Source organism: Bubalus kerabau, chromosome 5, assembly GCF_029407905.1.
Source record: "Bubalus kerabau isolate K-KA32 ecotype Philippines breed swamp buffalo chromosome 5, PCC_UOA_SB_1v2, whole genome shotgun sequence".
In the NCBI taxonomy this organism is placed as follows: Eukaryota; Metazoa; Chordata; class Mammalia; order Artiodactyla; family Bovidae; genus Bubalus; species Bubalus kerabau.
Genome location: NC_073628.1, coordinates 110,055,704 through 110,080,283, shown reverse-complemented (window position 1 = coordinate 110,080,283; position 24,580 = coordinate 110,055,704). Strand labels below are relative to the sequence as shown.

General features: G+C 40.1%; 1 protein-coding gene and 1 pseudogene across 5 annotated transcripts; one reads left to right on the top strand and one right to left on the bottom strand.

Moving 5' to 3' along the window:
* Nucleotides 1-48: 48 nt before the first annotated feature.
* On the top strand, nt 49-22,391 carry CENPL (centromere protein L). Of its 5 annotated transcripts, none has more exons than XM_055582714.1 (6): nt 49-364; nt 6,678-6,693; nt 8,025-8,201; nt 16,380-16,631; nt 19,976-20,518; nt 21,732-22,391. In XM_055582714.1, exons 3-6 carry the CDS (start codon nt 8,028-8,030, stop codon nt 21,801-21,803), a joined length of 1,041 nt encoding a protein of 346 aa, XP_055438689.1. In that variant the 5' UTR covers nt 49-364; nt 6,678-6,693; nt 8,025-8,027; the 3' UTR covers nt 21,804-22,391. The 5 variants fall into 5 exon arrangements, with proteins under 5 accessions (XP_055438689.1, XP_055438685.1, XP_055438684.1 ...); XM_055582710.1 differs by lacking the exon at nt 6,678-6,693 and adding an exon at nt 3,149-3,350 and having other exon boundaries at nt 49-632; XM_055582709.1 differs by lacking the exon at nt 6,678-6,693 and having other exon boundaries at nt 49-632.
* LOC129653231 (40S ribosomal protein S20-like) lies at nt 10,467-10,826 on the bottom strand (annotated as a pseudogene).
* Nucleotides 22,392-24,580: the final 2,189 nt, after the last annotated feature.

The following is a 24,580-nucleotide window of genomic DNA, read 5'->3' as shown; positions in this document are numbered from 1 at the left end:
CGCCGGTAAAAAAGGAAGACAGTGAGAGAAGGGAAGTAGACGGTAACGGTTAGGTCGTTCCCCTGCCCTCAGTTAAAATGGCGACCGTAGTTGCTTCATTAACTTCACAGACTTGGTATCGGCACCGCGGAGACGTCCTGCGTCCGGCCGCAGAGCGAGTCGGGAAACGATTTTAAACGAACGAGGTGGCTGAACGCCAATTTGCCGCTTCTCAAAGGCGGGATTTCCGAGCTGGCGTTGGCCTCTGAGGGCTCAAGTGGAGAGGGGCGAGGTGGGACGCACTGTCCCTTGCCCTTTCCCTCCGCGGGCTGGAGCTGACTCCTTATGAGCGAGGGTCGCGGAGCTGGTGGTTGAGGCAGCGGATATATCCCTTCCGGCTTGAGGTGCCAGGCTGGGCTGGCGTCTTTGGGAGCGGAGGTCTTTCTGGGCTCGTTTGCGTCCGTCTTGAAGCGTCTTGTGGTGGAGCTTGAGGGAATTTGGGAGGGCCAGGGGTTCCTCTGGACTTTCTCTTTGCTGTCATTTTGGCGGCTTTTTTACCTCGAGGGATTTCAGTTTTGATGGAGTTTTGGATCCCGGCTTGAAGAATGATTCGTGAAGGGAATGGGTGACAGCGTCATCACGGCATTTTATTGGTAAGATACTTCGTTATTGGTTCAGCCACAGCAGTAAACTTTGTGTTTTGCCCTGTCGTGTGGTCGTTACCTTTACAATACTTGGCTGCTCAAGTGCGTTTCACAGGACCTGCTTAGCTCTGGGCTAAGCATTTGTTGCAGGGTAAAGCCAGTTCTGATTCCGTGTTGAAACTGTTTCTTTGACTTGCTTTTAGTTGCTTTTGTTATTGTAGTACATAGTGGCCTGCCTCAGAATTCTGCACCTCTGCCTGACTGTTATTAAAGTGCCTTGGTTTAGAACCCTGCCCGCCTGTAGATGACAGGAAGGAAGAAATTAGTACATCCCCTGCCTAAGGCTTGTTCTTCTAGGAGATACTTTCAAGATTAATGGCCTTTTTACTTTGTTTCCTCACCTCCTCCCATCTCTAATCTATAAAAGAACTGGCATCTAGCGCCAGATAAGATGGTTATTTTGAGATGTTAGTCTACCATCTTCTTGGTCAACTGGCTTTCCGAATACAGTCATAAAATAAAGAAAATTTATTTTCTTTATTGGAAAATAATTGGCTTCCCTGAACACCTCATCTCTGAATCATTGACCTGTCTTGTGGTGAGCAGAGGGAGCTTGGATTTGGTAATACATTGGTGTTATTGGGCGATTGGACTTAGGTGTTGGTGGCAAGGTACAAAGGTGATTTAAGTAAGGGTCCATTTCTTCACAGACTTAACCACAGGGAAAACAAGACCTTTCTTCACCCCCTTCTCCTACCATTTACACATGCATAAAACATTTTGCATTCAACCTTAGAGGGCTGTTAGATTTTGGGAAGACCGTTTGTCCATGGATCTTTGGCGCTCAGCATTCTTTATGGTCCAAAACTCAATTCCGTACCTTACTACTACTGAAAACATAGCTTTCACTAAACAGACTTTTGTTGGCCAAGTGATGTCTCTGCTTTTTAATACACTGTCTAAGTCTAATACACTGTGTCTAAAGAGCAAGTGTCTTTTAATTTCATGTTTGTAGTCACCGTCCGCAGTGGCTTTGGAGTCCAAGAAATCTGTCACTGCTTTCACTTTTTTTTTTAAATTTTATTTTATTTTTAAACTTTACAATATTGTATTGGTTTTGCCAAATATTGAAATGAATCCACCACAGGTATACATGTGTTCCCCGTCCTGAACCCTCCTCCCTCCTCCCTCCCCATACCATCCCTCTGGGTTGTCCCAGTGCACCAGCCCCAAGCATCCAGTATCGTGCATTGAACCTGGACTGGCGACTTGTTTCATACATGATATTTTACATGTTTCAATGTCATTCTCCCAAATCTTCCCACCCTCTCCCTCTCCCACAGAGTCCATAAGACTGTTCTATACATCAGTGTCTCTTTTGCTGACTCATATACAGGGTTATTGTTACCATCTTTCTAAATTCCATATATATGCGTTAGTATACTGTATTGGTGTTTTTCTTTCTGGCTTACTTCACTCTGTATAATAGGCTCCAGTTTCATCCACCTCATTAGAACTGATTCAAATGTATTCTTTTTAAGGGCTGAGTAATACTCCATTGTGTATATGTACCACTGCTTTCTTATCCATTCATCTGCTGATGGACATCTAGGTTGCTTCCATGTCCTGGCTATTATAAACAGTGCTGCGATGAACATTGGGGTACACATGTCTCTTTCCCTTCTGGTTTCCTCAGTGTGTATGCCCAGCAGTGGGATTGCTGGGTCATAAGGCAGTTCTATTTCCAGTTTTTTAAGGAATCTCCACACTGTTCTCCATAGTGGCTGTACTAGTTTGCATTCCCACCAACAGTGTAAGAGGGTTCCCTTTTCTCCACACCCTCTCCAACTGCTGTCACTTTTTACCCTTCTATTTGCCATGAAGTGATGGGACCAGATACCATAATCTTAGTTTTTTGAATGTTGAGTTTTAAGCCAGCTTTTTTCACTCTGCTCTTTCACCATCATTAAGAGACTTTTTAGTTCCCTTTCACTTTTTGCCATTAGAGTGGTATCATCTGCATATCTGAGATTGTTGATATTTCTCCAGGTAATCTTGATTCCAGCTTGGTATTCATCCAATCTCGCATTTCCCATGATGTACTCTGCATAGAATTTAAATAAGCAAGGTGACAATAAACAGCTCCTTTTGTTGTACTCCTTTCCCAATTTTGAACCCATCCTTTGTTCCATGTCTTGTTCTGATTGTTGCTTCTTGACCCACATACAGGTTTCTCAGGAGACAGGTAAGGTGGTCTTGTGTTCCCATCTTTTTAAGAACTTTCCACAGTTTGTTGTGATCCACACAAAGGCCTTAGCATAGTCAGTGATACAGAAGTAGATGTTTTTCTGGAATTCCCTTGCTTTCTCTGTGATCCAGTGAATGTTGGCAATTTGATTTCTTGTTCTCTGCCTTCATGTACTGTTGAAACTTAGCTTGAAGGATTTTGACGTCATCTTACTAGCATGTGAAATGAGTGCAATTGTATGGTAGTTTGAACATTCTTTGGCATTGCCCTTCTTTAGGATTAGAATGAAAACTGACCTTCTCCAGTCCTATGGCCACTGCTGAGTTTTCCAAATTTGCTGACATATTGAGTGCAGCACTGTAAAAGCATCATTTTCAAGGATTTGAAATAGCTCAGATGGAATTCCATCACCTCCTCTTGTTTGTAGTAATGCTTCCTAAGGCCCACATGACTTCACACTCCAGGATGTCTGGCTCTAGGTGAGTTAACACACCATTGTGGTTATCCAGGATCATTAAGACCTTTTTTGTATAGTTCTGTGTTTTCTTGCCACCACCTCTTAATCTCTTCTGCTTCTGTTAGGTCCTTGCTGTTTCTGTCCTTTATCATTCCCATCCTTATGTGAAATGTTCCCTTGGTATCTCCAGTTTTCTCTCACCTAGATAGACTTTAATGATTTTTTGGAATTTATAGCATTTCTCTTTTAAGAGGAGTCAAATTTAGTTAGGCTTATTTTGTCTTGAAATTGATGCCTACTGAAAAGTGGCATGAAACAAGGAGGTAAGAGCACCTACTCTGGTGTTAAGACTGCATTTAAATTCTGGCTTTTGCATCTTTAACTACATGACTGTGGCAAGTTACTTGATTTCTTTGTCTTTGCATCTGTCAGCTGGGAATATATAACTCACCTCATAGGATTGTTAAAGGGTTTAGGAAAGTACCTGGCACATGATGAATACTCAATAAATGTTAGAAATTATTCCAAATAACAAATTTGAAAAAGAAAACATTCTCTGTAACTGATATTGATTGAAATTCCTTTCTGAATAGAATTCTGTGCAAATTTAAAGCTAGATTGCTTTGCAGTAGCTGCTATTTAAATTGTATGGTATATAATCTTGCTCTGGGCATTATCACTCAGGAGCTTTGAGAACTATGTACTTTATGTATGGAGTTTTGTGCAAGATAATAGAGTGTGTCATACTTTGACCTAATGAAATTTAAATATAGTAATAAAAACTCCTGTGAAAAAAATTTTAAAAGGGTAACTATGCCAATTGTAGTTTAGTTGCTAAGAGTCCAACTCTTGTGGCCCCATGGACTGTAGGACACCAGGCTCCATGGGATTATCCAGGCAAGAATACTGGAGTAGGGTGCCGTGCCCACCTCATGGGATTTCCTGACACTCATCTCTTGTATTAGTGGGTGGATTCTTTACCACTAGCCACCGGGGAAGCACAACTATGCCAGTAGTTGGAAATAATTTTTATAACTTTTAAATCATCAGTTCAGTTCAGTTCAAATCCTCAGTCGTGTCCGACTCTTTGCGACCCCATGAATTGCAGCACGCCAGGCCTCCCTGTCCATCACCAACTCCCAGAGTTCACCCAAACTCATGTCCATTGAGTCGGTGATGCCATCCAGCCATCTCATCCTCTGTTGTCTCCTTCTCCTCCTGCCCCCAAGCCCTCCCAGCATCAGAGTCTTTTCCAATGAGTCAACTCTTCGCATGAGGTGGCCGAACTATTGGAGTTTCAGCTTTAGCATCATTCCTTCCAAAGAAATCCCAGGACTGATCTCCTTCAGAATGGACTGGTTGGATCTCCTTGCAATCTAAGGGACTCTCAAGAGTCTTCTCCAACACCACAGTTCAAAAGCATCAATTCTTCGGCACTCAGCTTTCTTTATAGTCCGACTCTCACATCCATACATGACCACAGGAAAAACCATAGCCTTGACTAGACATACCTTTGTTGGCAAAGTAATATCTCTGCTTTTTAATATGCTATCTAGGTTGGTCATAACTTTCCTTCCAAACATGGCTGCAATCACCATCTGCAGTGATTTTGGAGCCCCGCAAAATAAAGTCTGACACCGTTTCCACTGTTTTCCCATTTATTTCCCATGAAGTGATGGGCCCAGATGCCATGATCGTAGTTTTCTGAATGTTGAGCTTCAAGCCAACTTTTTCACTCTCCTCTTTCACTTTCGTCAAGAGGCTCTTTAGTTCTTCTTCACTTTCTGCCATAAGGGTGGTGTCATCTGCATATCTGAAGTTATTGATATTTCTCCTGGCAATCTTGGTTCCAGCTTGTGCTTCTTCCAGCCCAGGGTTTCTCATGATGTACTCTGCATATAAGTTAAATAAACAGGGTGACAATATCCAGACTTGACGTACTCCTTTTCCTATATGGAACCAGTCTGTAGTTCCATGTCCAGTTCTAACTTGCTTTCTGACCTGCAAACAAGTTTCTCAAGAGGCAGGTCAGGTGGTCTGATATTCCATCTCTTTAAGAATTTTCCACAGTTGATTGTGATCCACACAGTCAAAGGCTTTGGCATAGTCAATAAAGCAGAAATAGATGTTTTTCTCGAACTCTCTTGCTTTTTTGTTGATCCAGTGGATGTTGGCAATTTGATCTCTGGTTCCTCTGCCTTTTCTAAAACCAGCTTGAACATCTGGAAGTTTGTGGTTCATGTATTGCTGAAGCCTGGCTTGGAGAATTTTGAGCATTACTTTACTAGCGTGTGAGATGAGTGCAATTGTGCGGTAGTTTGAGCATTCTTTGGCATTGCCTTTCTTTGGGATTGGAATGAAAACTGACCTTTTCTAGTCCTGTGGCCACTGCTGAGTTTTCCAAATGTGCTGGCCTATTGAGTGCAGCACTTTCACAGCAGCATCTTCCAGGATTTGAAATAGCTCAACTGGAATTCCATCAGCTCCACTAGCTTTGTTCGTAGTGATGCTTTCTAAGGCCCACTTGACTTCATATTCCAGGATGTCTGGCTCTAGGTGAGTGATCACGCCATCGTGATTATTTTGGTCATGAAGATCTTTTTTGTACAGTTCTTCTGTGTATTCTTGCCATCTCTTCTTAATATCTTCTGCTTCTGTTAGGTCCATACCATTTCTGTCCTTCGGAGAAGGCAATGGCACCCCACTCCAGTACTCTTGCCTGAAAAGTCCCATGGACGGAGGAGCCTGGTAGGTTGCAGTCCATGGGGTCGCTAAGAGTCGGACATGACTTGAGTGACTTCACTTTCACTTTTCACTTTCATGCACTGGAGAAGGAAATGGCAACCCACTCCAGTGTTTTTGCCTGGAGAATCCCAGGGATGGGGAAGCCTGGTGGGCTGCCGTCTGTGGGGTCACACAGAGTCTGACACAACTGAAGTGACTTAGAAGCAGCATTTCTGTCCTTTATCAAGCCCATCTTTGGGCTTGAAATGTTCCTTTGGTATCTCTAATTTTCTTGAAGAGATGTATAATCATAAGGAATTTGATTTAGGTCATACCTGAATGGTCTAGTGGTTTTCCCTACTTTCTTCAATTTCACTCTGAATTTGGCAATAAGGAGTTCATGATCTGAGCCACGGTCAGCTCCTGGTCTTGTTTTTGCTGACTGTATAGGGCTTCTCCATCTTTGAGTGCAAAGAATATGATCAGTCTGATTTTGGTGTTGACCATCTGGTGATGTCCATGTGTAGAGTCTTCTCTTGTGTTTTAGATCATAACTCCTTTCAATTTCGGGGTTCTATGAAATACTTCTGTTCAGTTAAACCAATACTTCCTTAACAAAGAGTATTCAGCATTATAGTAGGGTAAGTATACAAGATAAATATAAAAAGCACAGTTTCAAAGTAGTTTAGTCTTACCGGGAAAAGAGGAAATACACACCAAAAAAATAATACAAGGAAGTATGAATTTGGGCCAAAATTAGTGGTATAGACTATGTGATCAAAGAGAGCTATATGGGCTGGTTTAGTCATTAAGTCGTGTCTAACTCACTGTGACCCCAAGGACTGTAGCCCACCAGGCTTCTCTGTCCATGGGATTTCCCAGGAAAGAGTACTAGACTGGGTTGCCATTTCCTTGTCCAGAGGGTCTTCCTGATCCAGGGATCGAACCTGTGTCTCCTGCATTGGCAAATGGATTCTTGACCGCTGAGCCACCGGGGATGGGCTGGTGCATTATTAATCTCCAAAGACTTTGTAGAATATTCTTGAGGGATTTTGTTAGAGTCATCTAGAGGGCTTTGGGGCTTTTTCAAAATATTTACCCCTGAGACCTCATTCTATACGCACATGTACACTGCTTCCGGGAATGAGCCACTGATACGGACACAGAAGTGTGTAACATAGGTCTTCTGGGGGGTGGGAAATGGTTAATAAAACCATGCTGTTTGAAAGGAGATTAAATTCAAACATAGTCTTAATGGAGATGGAATGGAAAAAGAACACTTGAGATAGGGAATATAGTTGATAGGCAGACACATGACGATGAGAATGTGTTTATGTCTAGGAGAAGGGTAAGAACAAGCTGCATTATGAAATAAAGAGTACCCAGCAGAAGAGGAGACTTTATCTCACCACTGTAAAGTGTTTGTACAGGTCACTAATAATAAAGTGTCATTTCTTTTTGTTTGTTTTGTTTTTTCATTATTTTAAAAGTGCCATTTCCGAAAAATGGATTGCCCTCAGATATGGAACGCTCAGTTGTGGTAATAAGCCCTGGTTAAGGAAGTAGCTTTGGGAATGAATGGGGAAACTGAGGGAGAAAAAAACTGAAAAGAATATGCTTAATGACTGTATGTTAAAAAGTTGAAATGGGAGACTACGTAAATAAATTTAAATTAACTTAGAAAGTTGACAGGAATTTGAAAATGGACCAGCTAGCTTTTAGAAGGAGGAGAATGGAAGGAGTTGAATTTAGTTTTGAACATACTGTGTTTGAGGTATCAGTAAGATGTTCATGAAGATAGCCTGTTAGCTAATGAGAAATACACGATTTGGTTACAAAGCCAAAACTTGAGGCAAAGAGAGGGAGGGAGAGAGAAAGAATTCCTTTACAGGAGGGAGAAGAATCAGTGAAACTACAGGCATGAATTAACTTCTTAGTGTTTGGAATTCTGGTTTTATTTCTTTTTATGCAGACCATGGATTCTTATGATGCACCGGAATTGACTCCTAGACAAGACGCCTCCTCAAGGCTTAAAGATTTCTTTATAGGCGCCACCCCTCTACAGAAACGATTAGAATCAGTCAGGAAGCAGACTTCATTTATCCCAACTCCACCACGAAGGAAAATCCCCCAGGGTTCACAACTGCAGGTATGTTTTTTGTGTTCCTTGGTATTCCCAGTAACTGAGAATGTCTGTGAGCAAAACATTTAAAAATTTTGTTACTATTTATTATATATATATTATAAATATTTGCAACTAAAAGATACTTTTAGTATCTTATTACTCCCGCAAGTAATGAATGAGAAATGGTTAAAACAATTATTTGTACTATCAGTGCCATATGTTTTTTAACTTCCTTTAATTTGGAATGTTTCCACAATATTTCTCTCTTACAATACTGACAGTTTTGAAGAATATGTTTCCTCCTCTTCCTTTTTTAAATAGAATGTCCTTCATTTTGTATTGGAGTGGGTGGCCAGGCCCTCTGCCAGGGGATCTTCCCAGTCCAGGGATGGAACCCAGGTCTCCCGCATTGTAGGCAGATTCTTTACTGTCTGCGCCACCAGGGAAGCAATACAAAATGAGGAATATTGTAGTTGTCTGATGTTTTCTCAAGATTAGACTGAAGTTAGGTATCACTAACTGGAATATCGTATAGGTGCTGTTGTGTCCTTTTTGGGGGGATAACACCTGATAGCACATAGGTGATGTTAATTTTGATCACACTGTTAGAAAGTGTTGCCCCAAAATTATTGTTTTATTTCCCCTGCAACTAATAAGCAGTCTGTGGGGAGACATTTTAAGATAATACATATATCTGGTGCCTTGTCAAAATTTCACCTTAAACTTAACATCCCTTATCCATTGATGTTTTTTGCCTGATCCTATTTTTTAAAATTAGTTTTTATTTATGTTTTAATTTTTTCAGTCTTACTGGTTTTCTTTTTAAAATTAGTATTTATTGGAGTATAAATTGGAGTATAAAGTTGCTTTACAACATTGTGTTAGTTTCTGTTGTATAGCAAAGTGAATCAGCTATATATATACGTATGTCCCCTTTTTGTTGGATTTCCTTCCCATTTAGGTCTCTACAGAGCATTGAGTAGAGTTGCGTAATTCCATCTTTATCATAATGGTTGCAGAATAATGATTTTCCATCTCTATTTGCTCCGTATTTTCCAGCTAGCTTTTGGCATTATATTTTAGGCCCTTCTCATTTCTGTTCCATTTGTTTATCCATTTATCAGTATGGATTCATTAAATATTGTTTATTTATTATTTTAAATTTATTTTTTTGTTGGGGTATAATTACTTTACAATGTTGTTAGCTTCTGCTGTACAACAAAGTGAATCAGCTATATGTGTGTATATATATGTATCAGCCATATATGTGAATCAGCTATATGTGTGTGTATATACATGTATCTCCACTCCCTCTCGGAGAAGGCGATGGCACCCCACTCCAGTACTCTTGCCTGGAAAATCCCATGGACGGAGGAGCCTGGTAGGCTGCATGCAGTCCATGGGGTCGCTGAGAGTCGGACACGACTGAGTGACTTCACTTTCATGCATTGGAGAAGGAAATGGCAACCCACTCCAGTGTTCTTGCCTGGAGAATCCCAGGGATGGGGGAGCCTGGTGGCTGCCGTCTATGGGGTTGCACAGAGTCGGACACGACTGAAGTGACTTAGCAGCCACTCCCTCTTGGACCTCTCCCCACCCCATCCCACCAGAGCACTGAGCTGAGCTCCCTGTGCTACACAGTAGGTTCCTACTAGGTATCTCTTTTATACATGGTAGTGCACATACATCAGTCCCAGTCTCCCAGTTCATCTCAGCTCCCCCTCACAGCCATGTCCACATGTCCTTTCCCTACATCTGCATCTCTATTCCTGCCCTGCATATAGCATCTGTACCATTTTTCTAGATTCCACATATATTCGTTAATATACGATATATTTTTTTCCCTTCTGATTTACTTTAGTCTGATTTACTTCAGTCTGTATGACAGATGCTAGGTCCATCCATGTCTGTACAGATGACTTGATTTCATTCTTTTTTATGGCTGAATAATATTCCATTGCATATATGTACTACATCTTTATTCACTTGTCAGTGGACATTTAGGTTGCTTCCATGTCCTGACTATTGTAAACTGTGCTGCATTGAACATTGGGTCTTTTTGAATTATGGTTTTCTCAGGATATATGCCCAGAAGTGGGATTGCTGGGTCATATGGTAGTTCTGTTTTTAGTTTTTTTAAGGAATCTCCATACCGTTCTGCACAGTGGTTGTATCAATTTACATTCCCACCAATAGTGCAGGAGGGTTCCCTTTTCTCCACATCCTCTCCAGCATTTATTTATTTATTTATTTTTAACAACTGATTATCAGTTTACTAAAAAGTTTGATTTACGCGTCAGCAGTGGGGACTTCCACCTCGACTCTTGGCTCAATACTGACAGAAGTGATCTGCTTGACAATCTCACAGGGACTGTGCAGGTCAGTGAGTCATTTTTGGATCCTCATCTGGAATTGATCCCAATTCTTAGAACCTTCACCACAAGGAGTTTTCCCTGTAGTTATTCTCAGAGTCTCGGTAGGCATCCGAAGAGGTCCTTTCACTTTGAGAGTCTTTTCCTTCATGCCTCTGATCAGGTAGGCACATTCCTTCTCTAGAGACTTGAGTCTGTGACTGGTGAGGGTAATCCTAATCTGGTGAATGGCCACCTCTGGCTCCTCAGGAATCTTGCTGGTGCCTTTAAAGGCCATGGCTGTGATGTGGCTTCCTGACCTACTTGTTTGTCCACAAGAGCACAGTGATGAATCATGGGCAGGGGCAGGTGGCAAGGGCTCTGCTGCAGTGGCAACCATCAGAGATCAGATCAGATCAGATCAGATCAGTTTCTCAGTCGTGTCCGACTCTTTGCGACCCCATGAATCGCAGCACACCAGGCCTCCCTGTCCATCACCAACTCCCGGAGTTCACTGAGACTCAAGTCCATCGAGTCAGCGATGCCATCCAGCCATCTCATCCTCTGTCGTCCCCTTCTCCTCCTGCCCCCAATCCCTCCCAGCATCAGAGTCTTTTCCAATGAGTCAACTCTTCGCATGAGGTGGCCAAAGTACTGGAGTTTCAGCTTTAGCATCATTCCTTCCAAAGAAATCCCAGGGCTGATCTCCTTCAGAATGGACTGGTTGGATCTCCTTGCAGTCCAAGGGACTCTCAAGAGTCTTCTCCAACACCACAGTTCAAAAGCATCAATTCTTCGGCGCTCAGCCTTCTTCACAGTCCAACTCTCACATCCATACGTGACCACAGGAAAAACCATAGCCTTGACTAGACAAACCTTTGTTGGCAAAGTAATGTCTCTGCTTTTGAATATGCTATCTAGGTTGGTCATAAGTTTCCTTCCAAGGAGTAAGCGTCTTTTAATTTCTTGGCTGCAGTCACCATCTGCAGTGATTTTGGAGCCCCAAAAATAAAGTCTGACACTGTTTCCACTGTTTTCCCATTTATTTCCCATGAAGTGATAGGACCGGATGCCATGATCTTCGTTTTCTCAATGTTGAGCTTTAAGCCAACTTTTCACTCTCCACTTTCACTTTCATCAAGAGGCTTTTTAGTTTCTTTTCACTTTGTGCCGTAAGGGTGGTGTCATCTGCATATCTGAGGTTATTGATACTTCTCCTGGCAGTCTTGATTCCAATTGTGTTTCTTCCAGTCCAGCGTTTCTCATAATGTACTCTGCATATAAGTTAAATAAACAGGGTGACAATATACAGCCTTGACATACTCCTTTTCCTATTTGTAACCAGTCTGTTGTTCCATGGCCAGTTCTAACTGTTGCTTCCTGACCTGCATACAAATTTCTCAAGAGGCAGGTCAGATGGTCTGGTATTCCCATCTCTTTACGAATTTCCCACAGTTTATTGTGATCCACACAGTCAAAGGCTTTGGCATAGTCAATAAAGCAGAAATAGATGTTTTTCTGGAACTCTCTTGCTTTTTCCATGATCCAGCGGATGTTGGCAATTTGATCTCTGGTTCCTCTGCCTTTTCTAAAACCAGCTTGAACATCAGGAAGTTCATGGTTCACATATTGCTGAAGCCTGGCTTGGAGAATTTTGAGCATTACTTTACTAGCGTGTGAGATGAGTGCAATTGTGCGGTAGTTTGAGCATTCTTTGGCATTGCCTTTCTTTGGGATTGGAATGAAAACAGACCTTTTCCAGTCCTGTGGCCACTGCTGAGTTTTCCAAATGTGCTGGCATATTGAGTGCAGCACTTTCACAGCATCATCTTTCAGGATTTGGAATAGCTCAACTGGAATTCCGTCACCTCCACTAGCTTTGTTCGTAGTGATGCTTTCTAAGGCCCACTTGACTTCACATTCCAGGATGTCTGGCTCTAGGTCAGTGATCACACTATCGTGATCATCTGGGTCGTGAAGATCTTTTTTGTACAGTTCTTCTGTGTATTCTTGCCATCTCTTCTTAATATCTTCTGCTTCTGTTAGGTCCATACCATTTCTGTCCTTTATCAAGCCTATCTTTGCATGAAATGTTCCTTTGGTATCTGATTTTCTTGAAGAGATCCCTAGTCTTTCCCATTCTGTTGTTTTCCTCTATTTCTTTGCATTGATCGCTGAAGAAGGCTTTCTTATCTCTTCTTGCTATTCTTTGGAACTCTGCATTCACATGCTTATATCTTTCCTTTTCTCCTTTGCTTTTCACTTCTCTTCTTTTCACAGCTATTTGTAAGGCCTCCCCAGACAGCCATTTTGCTTTTTTGCATTTCTTTTCCATGGGGATGGTCTTGATCCCTGTCTCCTGTACAATGTCACGAACCTCATTCCATAGTTCATCAGGCACTCTATCTATCAGATCTAGGCCCTTAAATCTATTTCTCACTTCCACTGTATAATCATAAGGGATTTGATTTAGGTCATACCTGAATGGTCTAGTGGTTTTCCCTACTTTCTTCAATTTAAGTTTGAATTTGGCAATAAGGAGTTCATGGTCTGAGCCATAGTCAGCTCCTAGTCTTGTTTTTGCTGACTGTATAGAGCTTCTCCATCTTTGGCTGCAAAGAATATAATCAGTCTGATTTCAGTGTTGACCATCTGGTGATGTCCATGTGTAGAGTCTTCTCTTGTGTTGTTGGAAGAGGGTGTTTGTTATGACCAGTGCATTTTCTTGGCAACACTCTATTAGTCTTTGCCCTGCTTCATTCCGTATTCCAAGGCCAAATTTGCCTGTTACTCCAGGTGTTTCTTGACTTCCTACTTTTGCATTCCAGTCCCCTATAATGAAAAGGACATCTTTTTTGGGTGTTAGTTCTAAAAGGTCTTGTAGGTCTTCATAGAACCGTTCAGCTTCTTCAGTGTTACTGGTTGGGGCGTAGACTTGGATTACTGTGATATTGAATGGTTTGCCTTGGAAACGAACAGAGATCATTCTGTCGTTTTTGAGATTGCATCCAAGTACTGCATTTTGGACTCTTTTGTTGACCATGATGGCTACTCCATTTCTTCTGAGGGATTCCTGCCTGCAGTAGATATAATGGTCATCTGAGTTAAATTCACCCATTCCAGTCCATTTTAGTTCACTGATTCCTAGAACGTCGACATTCACTCTTGCCATCTCTTGTTTGACCACTTCCAATTTGCCTTGATTCATGGACCTGACATTCCAGGTTCCTATGCAATATTGCTCTTTATAGCATCGGACCTTGCTTCTATCACCAGTCACATCCACAGCTGGGTATTCTTTTTTGCTTTGGCTCCATCCCTTCATTCTTTCTGGAGTTATTTCTCCACTGATCTCCAGTAGCATATTGGGCACTTACTGACCTGAGGAGTTTCTCTTTCAGTATCCTATCATTTTGCCTTTTCATACTGTTCATGGGGTTCTCAAGGCAAGAATACTGAAGTGGTTTGCCATTCCCTTCTCCAGTGGACCACATTCTGTCAGATCTCTCCATGACCTGCCCATCTTGGGTTACCCCACAGGCCTGGCTTAGTTTGACTGAGTTAGACAAGGCTGTGGTCCTAGTGTGATTAGATTGACTTGTTTTCTGTGAGTATGGTTTCAGTGTGTTTGCCCTCTGATGCCCTCTTACAACACCTACCATCTTACTTGGGTTTCTCTTACCTTGGGCGTGGGGTATCTCTTCACAGCTGCTCCAGCAAAGCGCAGCCATTGCTCCTTACCTTGGACGAGGGGTATCTCCTCACCGCCGCCCTTCCTGACCTTCAGCGTGGGATAGCTCCCCTAGGCCCTCCTGTGCCCGTGCAGCCACGGCTCCTTGGACTTGGGGTTGGTCCTCCCGGCAGTGTCAACCATGTCTTCCTCAAAGAGTCAGCATGTGATACTTAGATATTTTTTTGATGATGCCTGTTCTGAGCAGTGTGAGGTGATACCTCATCATAGTTTTGTTCTGCATTTCTCTAATAATTAGTGATACTGAGCATCTTTTCAAGTGTCTGTTGGCCATCTGTATATCTTCTTTGGAGAAATGTTTGTTTAGGTCTTCTGCCCATTTTTGATTGGGTTGTTTTTTAATATTGAGCTTCATGAACTGTTTGTATATTTTGGAGATTAATCCCATGTCAGTTGCTTTGTTTGTAAATATTTTCTGCTGTTCTGAGGGTTGTCTTTTTGTCTCATTTATGGCTGTCTTTGCTATGCAAAAGCTTTTTAAGTTTAATTAGGTCCCATTTGCTTATTTTTGTTTTTATTTTAATTATTCCAGGAGGTGGATCAAAAAAGATCTTGATATGATTTATGTCGGAGAGTTCTTGCTCTGTTTTCCCCTTTGTGATTGGTCTTACATTTAGGTCTTTAATCCATTTTGAGTTTATTTTTGTGTATGGTGTTAGGGAGTATTCTGATTTCATTCTTATGAATTCCTGTTTTTGTTTTTTTTAATTTTTCTAATTCCTTACTAAATTATTTTGGTTTTTATATTGTCCCAGATTTGTCTAGTGGCAATATGCTGTTTTGATCATTCATTAAAAAACCCTAAACCTTGTATATAACATTCATAATTTTTAATTTTATTGAAGCATGAAATAAAGCCCTAGTGGATACAAGTTTGATGGATGCTTCTGAGTCACTTAGCAAGAAGTCTGACCAAGTCACCCACACCTTCCTTACAACTTTGTTTTCTTTTCTCTGTTGTAGGTCTAGTATCTTTTGGAATATGGGAAAATTTTTGCTTCTTAATGAAAACTTCCTTAAAAATTCCTAGTCCTGGTAATGAAAGTGATAGCTTTTAACCAGAAAACAGAGATTGTATATAAATTCAAGAATGGAATGCCTGGTTCAGTGTTTCCTTTTCTCTATGTGATACAAATGATTTTGCCAAATCTTTTTTTGGTTGCACCAAATGGGCTTGTGGGATCGTAGTTCCCTAACCAGAGGTTGAACCTGGGCCCCTGCAGTGAGAGCACCAAGTCCTAACCATTGGACTGCCAGGGAATCTCCCCCCAGCCTTTTTTTGCCCCAAATCTTTTGAAGTAATAAGAAAAAAGTTTTATGACTTTTCCGTGAGTACTTCAGTCAGGACAAATATTTTTGTCAAGTGGACAACTGTGTTGAAAGTTCTAAAAGAGGTGGAACTGTGAGACTACATCAGGAAGTATGGATTCTATAGAAAATTTCAATTCAGGATACACTAGAAGCTTATATGGGGGTGTATGTGAAGACCCTCAACAATGCCCTAGGGCCAATAGAAATGAACTATTTTGTTTTTAATGGTACCTGTGATTCCAAAAATATAGACAAATACATAATGTTACATAATAAATGCTGTGGGGGGAGGGGGGAAGGCCGGAAACATGTTCAGGAGATACAGAGTGACAAAGTTGGAATGGATACAGGTGCTGCTTTAGATAGGGTGCCCTCTTGAGTGAAGTTCGGGCAGAGAAAGGGAAGGACCATGTCCTGTAAACACTCTGGGAAGAACATCAAAAAGGGAAGGCACAGCAGATGCAAAAGTCTGTTCAAAGATCTTCAAAGAGTCCTACAAACTCAGTTTGACTGGAATGCGAAGATTGGGTATCCAGTAATAGATCTGTATTAAATACTTAAAATACTGTAATTAAGTTCTTAGTTTCCAAATTCTTTTATTTAATTTAATTTATTTATTTATTTATGATTGCACAAGCACAGGGGCTTAGTTGCTCTGTGGCATGTGGAATCTTCCCAGACTGAACTGGTGTCCACTGTATTGCAAGGCAGATTCTCAGCCACTGGGCCACCAGGGAAGCCCCTAATGTTTCCTTATTCTCTGACTTCTTTTGTCTTGATTTTTTTTAGGAAGATGTTGATCCTCAAAAGTTTGCATTCCTTCTGCATAAACAATGGACTTTATATAGTTTAACTCCCTTATATAAATTCTCCTATACTAATTTCAAAGAGTACTCTAAACTTCTGAATGCATTTGTTGCTGCTGAAAAGCAGAAAGGACTTGCTGTGGAAGTGGGAGATGACTTCAACATCAAAGTGGTTTTCTCTACTCTCATGGGAGTGAAAGGAACACAAAGAGATCCTGAAGCATTTCTTGTCCAGGTATATCGTAAAAGTCGTACTTGCTTCCTAGGAGAAAGGAATGTGCATTGTTTTGGTTTAGAAATTGTACTATATTCTTACTGTTTTTAAAATTCTCAAGTGTGTGATTTATAACCTATGTTATATCTTGTTTGATCAAATTACAGCAATTAGATTTTTCCTTTTACAATATAACCCTGTTTCTTTTAAGAAAACTTAAATATTTAAGTACAAACAAAGTTAAAAACCACAGGATAACATTTTGGTATACATCTATTTGGCAGTAGACAATCTGAATAGACCTAGGCCTAGTAAAGAAATGGAGTCAATAATTAATAACCTTTCAAAACAGAAAGCAACAGGTCTGGATGGGTTCACTGGTGAATTCCACCCAACATTTAGAGAAGAGGTTATACCAGTTTCCTACAAGCTTTTTCAGAGGCTAGAAGCAGAGGGAATACTTCCTAAGGGGAAGGCCAGTATTACCCTAATACCAAAACTAGGCAAAGACATTGTAAGAAAACTGCAGACTCCATCATGAACCTAGATATGTCTGTTTGGCTATTTGTATCTATTAAAATCGTGATCATATTGTCCATATTTTTGCAGTATGATTATGGCTTCTTTTTAAACTAATAACCTGCACTGTAACTAGTTAACTCATGTTTGAGTAACTAAATGTAAATTTTGCATTTTTGTAAATTTATCTGTATATTTCTATGGTTTTTACTGGGATTAAAATCCTAGAAGTAGACATATCATGCCAAATTACTCTTAGAAATGTAACATTTTATATTTCTTCCTATATGTAGTGTATAAAAGTAGTATGACTATCCTTTGTTTTATTAAGAAACCAGATTTATTTTATTATTTATGCCTGCTACTTCTGTTTCTGCTGAGTTAACTCATTTTAGTCATTGGTAAGTTCTGAAACAGTTAAAATTTTGTTTGTTCGATAAGGGGTCAGCAAACTATGACCTGAAGCCCAGATATAGCCTGCAGCTTGGCTTTGTAAGTTATGTTTTCTTGAAATAGATCCCCATTCATTTGTTTCCATAGTCTATGGCTGCTTTTGTGTTACAACAGCAGAGTTGAGTAGTTGCTACAGAGACCATATGGCTTGCAAAGCCTAAAGTATTTACTTCTATCTGACCCTCTACAGGAAAGGTTTGCTGACCCCTGGTATAGATCATGGTATTGGCAAGGTTTTCAGGATTATTGGGATTAGGTTCAGGTGCATATAACAGAAAGTCTAAATAACAGTGATGATAGAGGTTTAGTTATTTTGCAAAAAAGTGTCCAGAGGTAAGCTTTTCAAGGCTGATAAATGCTTCATGAAATTATTAATAATCTAAGCTCCTTCTGTCTTCTCTATCATCCTTGGTGCGTGGCTTCCATGCTTATGGTCTCATTGTAATCTAAATTGGCTCCTGGAGTTCTAAATATTATATGTAAGTTCAAGGCAAGGAGGAGAAGGAGGATGGGAAGGGCAAACAGGTTGCCTGCCACTGAGTAAATTTTGAATGAGACTTGCTGAGAGCCAACAGTAACTTCTCTTTACATCCCAGTTGGAAGGGAGACTAGAAATTTTTTTTGTAGGTACTTTGCCAGCCCAAGTAAAATCTCTGTATTATTGTGGAAGGAAGAATAGATACTGGGTAGATAATTAGCAGTCTGTCATGTAAAACGGTTGAGGCCTTAAGAAGTTACATGGTTTGCATGTCATCAGGCAAGCAAATATTCTTGTGAGAAATATAAATGACCTCTTGAATTCCTATTGTAGTATCCTAATAGTTTTCAAATTAAATCTATTTCTTGACAGAGTTATAGGACTTTTAGATTATGAAAATATGATAGACATACTATATCTGGGCTTTAAATGTATTTTAAAGTCTCTTATAACTTTTTGAACAAGGAGGAGAGTGGTCAAAATAATTGTTTACATGATTGTCTCTAAAGGGGTATAATATAGGGCTGTGATCTTCACCTTGTCCTGGTTGAACTTAAATTAAAACTTCTGTAACTATCTGGAAGGTATGTTTGTTATATAATTTGAAGATTTGACATTTGAGGGGTTAGTCAATCTACTGGAAAATATAATCAAGATTCTAGAAGATCTGAATGGATTGGCACAGTGGGTCAAATTGAAAGAGATTAAATTTTTAATAGGTATACGTTTATTGCCTTAGTATAAGTTGTGGGGGGTGGGAGATTTACTTATTAACAATGAAAATGAGTATGTAGGGCTAATTTATGTAACGTTTTCAACTAAAAACCAGAAAACTACTGCAATCTAAGGTAGATTAGTAGGAGTATAATATAGGTTAAAGGTGTTAACAGTCCTGTAATCAGATGTTTTTGAAGTAATTATGTTCACTTACGAATGACTCTTGTGCCAAAGGTTTTCAGAGAAGTGTGTCCAAATAGTGTGAGAACTTGAACGTATGTCATAGGAAGAATGGTTGAAGAAACTGGAGATATTGACCTTGGCAGCATATGATAGAGACCATCAAATATTTGCAGGGCTTTTTCTGTAGAAGAGAGATTAGATCAGATTTGATCTATATGCATGTAAGGAAAAAAGTAGGACCAGTGGTTGGAAACTATGGGGTCTAACACACAAAAGAGCATTTTAAGTGGATAGACAGAGCTGCCTTAGGAAATAGTGGCATCTTTCCCAGTGGAATAATTCCAGCACATTGGATCTGGTGAACTTTTTACTTTACAGTCCCTTCTCAGGTTGAGGTTTTTTTTTTCGGGATACTGTACCTGATTATACCTTATTGGTATTCCTTATTTTGCATTTGATTGCGCCAAGATCTTGCCATATACTTTGTCATAATCAGAGTACTAGGAGAAAGGTCAATTAACTTGAATAAACCCTAATAATGATTAGGGAGACAATTCTTTGTGTGGTTTTTGGCAGGTAATATTAATTCAACATATCTTCTTATTTTTAAATGTACTATATTAATTAACAGTGAGACGATGTAGTTTAGGAGTAAATGTACTTTTGTTTTTTATTTTATTTATTTTTGGCTACATTGCTACTCCTCTACGAGGATCTTTGTTGCTATGTGAGGGCTTTCTCTAGTTTTGGCGAGTTGGGGTTATTCTGTAGTTGGCAGTGTGAGGGCTTTTCATTTTGTGGCTTCTCTTGTTGCAGAGCATGGGCTCTAGGGCACAGGTCCAGTGGTTGTGGCTTGTGGGATTAGTTGCCCCAAGGCATGTGAAATCTACCCTGGCCAGGGATCCAACCCCTGTTCTATGCATTGGCAGGCGGATTCTTAACCACTGGACCACCAGGGAAGTCCAGAATAAATGTACTTTTGAATTTAATGAACCTGTTTGATTTTCCTTCATAGATTCTGTCAAAATCTCAATTGCCATCTGAGCACAAAGAAGGGAAAGTGTTGTGGACTGGTTGGTTCTGCTGTGTATTTGGAGACAGTCTTCTGGAGACTGTTTCAGAAGATTTCACCTGTCTACCCTTATTCCTTGTAAATGGTGCAGAGACTAATACAGCTATAATTGGAACCTGGTTTCAGAAAACTTTTGACTGTTACTTCCGTCCCTTGGCAATCAATGCATTTAATCTTTCCTGGATGGCTGCTATGTGGACTGCATGCAAAATGGACCATTATATGGCAACTACTGAATTTCTTTGGTCTGTACCCTGTAGCCCTCATAGTCTGGACATTTCTTATGCCATACATCCAGAAGATGCAAAAGCTTTATGGGACAGTGTTCACAAAACACCTGGGGAAGTTACCCAGGAGGAAGTTGACTTGTTCATGGACTGCCTGTATTCACATTTCCATAGGCATTTCAAAATTCATTTATCAGCCACAAGATTGGTTCGTGTTTCAACATCTGTAGCTTCAGCACATACTGATGGAAAAATAAAGGTTAGTTTGAACAAATCTAGTTATTTTTCCTTATTTTTGCATAGTTTTCAGAATGCATAGCAGTTATATAACGATGAAGGAATACTTTGGAATACTCAGAATTCAATTTCATGAAGTCCTTGTATATTTTTAAATTTTACTTCCATATGCTCACATTCTATTAATAAGTATATTTTCAAACTATTTTATATAGTGTGTTTGTATCCATCTGTGAATATGAGGGTGGCCCTGTTTTATCTGGACTATTCTAAGAACCTCTCTTAATGATGTAAGACAGTAATTGTGGTTCCTAGGTTCAAATAATGCCAGATGATAGCTAACATTTGTCAAGCACTAACTGTGCCAAGCATTAGTAAGCATTTTTATACATATTGTCCCATTTAGTTTTCACAACAACCTGCTTGCATAGGTTGTAAAGAGGAAATTGTGGCACAGAGGATAAATAGGCTCCCTAAGGATCACACAGCTAATAAGTGGAGTTGAAATTTAAACCCAGGCATCTGACTCAAAGACATATATTTTTAACTGCAACACTGTACTGCCTCTCAGAAGTTTGAAATTAATGTGTTAACTAAGTTTCTGCCTCTGGTTTGTTTCTACAAAACATTTTTGGCGTTGTGTATAACTTTGAGAGGTGGCCCTAGTGGTAAAGAACCTGCCTGCCAAGGTAGGAGACATAAGAGACGTGGGTTCAATCTCTAGGTCAGGAATATCCCCTGGAGGAGGACATGGCAACCCACTCTAGTATTCTTGCCTGGAAAACCCCATGGACAGAGGAACCTGGTGGACTATAGTCCATCAGGTTGCAAAGAGTCAGACACGGCTGAAGCATCTTAGCACGCACGTACATACCTTTGAGAAGGAAGCTATGAAACTTTTTCTAGAAAGTAGAGATATATACGTCCAAGGAGTTCATAGATACCCTTCCCCTACCCCCCTCTCTTTAAGCAGGTAGGTAGCTAATCAGTGGAAGCCAGGATAAATAAGAACCTTAATCTAATTCCTTCTAAGCACCATTGACTAATAGTTGCAAATTTATTAAAGTCAGGCATCTTTATTAAGTAGTGTTTGGCTTAGAATAACAATAGTTTAGGTTCCTATTCATAGCTTAGCTTATAGATACGGAATTTAAAATAAGTCTGGAATATTTATCAGATATCAAGCTATATTATAATTAATTGTATTTTAATTTAAATGTCTTTTTTTTCCCCAGATTTTGTGTCCTAAGTACCTTATTGGAGTGCTGGCGTATTTGACAGAACTGGCGGTTTTTCAAATTGAGTGAGGTCTTATAGGGACTATAAGTTATGGATTAAATACCTTTTTCTCACTGACTGTCTGCTTAATTGCCAAACTGAGAGGGACTAGAGGAGAAATGGGCATCTGTCCATCTGTTTTCCTCACAGTGCCTTGGAGTTACCCAGATGAAAGCCAAGAAGGATCTAGAAGAACCAAGAAGGTGGTAGTGGATGAACCACAGCCAGTTGCCTGTGTAATAGTCATGATTGTCTGGGATTCTAGTCTCTAGACTATGTGGAGTTGTTCATTTGTTGGCCATCTTCCTCACAAATATATTTTTATTATGTCAAACATTTTAGGATTCAAATCAAATACCTCTAATACTGGATACTTCTGGTTTGCATCTTTAAAACCTTTAATCCCTATTTTTAAGCATTTTAGACTTGCATTCAGAGAGATTTTCTGTCTTCTACAGACATTTTCCTAGCATCGTTTTGCTGTAGACAACCGGCAATCAAAATCCTGTCCAAAGGAACTAAAGTTGCTGTCCTTTTTAAGCCACTAATATGCTTCTGTTTTTAACTGTTTAATTCTTATTGCAATGTTGAATTAAATATTCACTTTTAAAATGAAATCTTGTGTTTATCAGTGTCTTGATGACAAACCTTTATTTAATGTCCCAGGAATGGGAAGTTACAGGCTTTTTCTCTGTAAAGGTTACACAATGGCTATTGTGGAATCATACAAATCAGAGAGTTGAAAGACAGCTGTGAGTCTCTGTTGAGGGCAGGGATTATTTTATGTAACTTTCATGTCCTTAGTTTTGTTTTAGCACAGTGCTTACTAAATATCTGTAGATGAAGTGAATTAATTTTAACCTACTTTTCCATTTTACAGATGAAAACTGCAAAATAGTGCAACATAGACTTGCATAAGATGTTATGTCTAAAACTGCTTTTTACTCACTGAGCAGAGGAACAGTTTGTTTAACTTAAGAAAAAATGTTTTTTAAAATCTTCTCGGAAAGAAAATAACTTTAATAGGCTGTGATTAAAAAGCAAAGACTAACTTCTGGAATGGGTTATTGTTTCACGTATACTAGGAACAGCAGAGGTAGTGAAACAAGCATGGGCTTTGGAGTCAGACATTTTTTGATTCAACTAATATTAAGCTCCTACTCTGTACTTAGAATTGTATTGGGTTATAAGAGATTTAGTAGTGAGCATAAAAAAGAGCCCTGGCTTATGAAAATTATATTCAAGGAGAGGAAGGCAAAAAATAAATAAATTCAGGTACAGATAAATGCTATAAATAAAGCAGTGCAATAAGAAGAGTGACTGGGATGGGGCCTATTTTATATACAGTTGTCAAACAATGTCTCTATGAGGACATTGAGCTGAGTCCTAAATGATGAGAGAGAACCAGCTGTATGAAGATCTGAGGAAGTGTGTGCTAGACAGGTGAAACTGCAAGTGCAAAGGCCTTGAGAAAGGTAAGAGCTTGGCTTCTTTGAGGAATGAAGGAAGTCTGTGTGGCCGTAGCGTGGGGAGTTTGGGTGGAGCAGCATGGGATGAAACTAAAGAGTGTTCATCAGAGACTTACTTAGGCAATGGTGTTATGTCTCCCAGTTTTCACCTGGGCATGTGGCTGCCCAGTATAAAGATGACATTTTTAGCTTTTCTCAGGTAGCTATAGTCAAATGACTTGAGTTCTGACCTATGGCATAAAAATGCAAGTGTCATATAGATCTTCTAGGAGCTTAGTAAACAGGCATGCACCCCTTGCCCTTTTCTTATTTTTCTTCCACTTTTGCTGTTTGGAATGCATATAATGACTGGTTCTCTAGCTGCTTTTTTAGGTCATTAGGGTGAGTGTCAGGTCATAGGGATGGCAGAGTATGGCCTGGAAGGAGTTTGTGCCCTGAGGACTTTTTTTTGGCTATGCTTGGTCTTGGGCCTTCCCAGATGGCTCAGTGGTAAAGAATCTGCCTGTCAATTCAGGAGACACGAGTTTGATCTCTGGATCTGGAAGATCCCCTGGAGGAGAAAATGGCAACCCACTCCAGCATTCTTGCCTGGAAAATTCCATGGACAGAGGAGCCTGGCAGGCTGTACTCCATGGGGTTGCAAAGAGTCAGAAATGACCGAGCACACATACACATATGCTGAGTCTTGGTTGAGGTCTGTGGGCTCTTCTTTGCAGCACACAAACGTTTCTAGTCATGAGGGCTTCTCCAGTTGTGGCATGCGGCCTCAGTTTCCCTGAGCTGTGTAGGGTCGTAGTTTCCCAACCAGGGATCCCAGTCCCCTGCATCGGAAGGCAGATTCTTATCCCCTGGACCACCAGGAAAGTCCTCCTGAGAACTTCTTGAAGCTGAACCCCAGTGCCATCCTTGGATGATCTTTATCCAGACTTATGTATCAGAGATGTAAACTTCTATCTTGGTTAAGTTCTTGTTACTTTGGTTCTCTTGCCTATAGTCCAAACCTAATTCTAAGTGATAGAAGAGGGATACACATCATTTACGTTTTTACTGGTACTGTGAAGGAAGTGGATTTTATTCTAAATGCAATGGAGAGCCACTGATGTTTTAAGCAGAAGAGTTAATGTGACCCAATTTGTATCCTACAAGATTTTATAAGATATAATGGAGAAAGAGTTGTAGGTACGCAAGAGTGGAAAAGGGAAAAAAGTTTGCTAGAAATGGTGCTGCCTCATGGGGAAGTTAGCAGTATCTAGCAAAATTATGTATGATTTACCTTTTGGCTAGCAATCCCACTGTGGGATTCTGTCTCCAAAATTCACTAGCAAAAATACAAATTG

Bases quoted from the DNA above. Each gene is read 5' to 3' on its own strand.
- CENPL (XM_055582714.1), top strand. From the start codon at position 8,028: ATGGATTCTTATGATGCACCGGAATTGACTCCTAGACAAGACGCCTCC. The intron at 16,632-19,975 runs GTATATCGTAAA...TTTCCTTCATAG, and splicing joins CTGAAGCATTTCTTGTCCAG to ATTCTGTCAAAATCTCAATT. The intron at 20,519-21,731 runs GTTAGTTTGAAC...TTTTTTCCCCAG, and splicing joins ATACTGATGGAAAAATAAAG to ATTTTGTGTCCTAAGTACCT.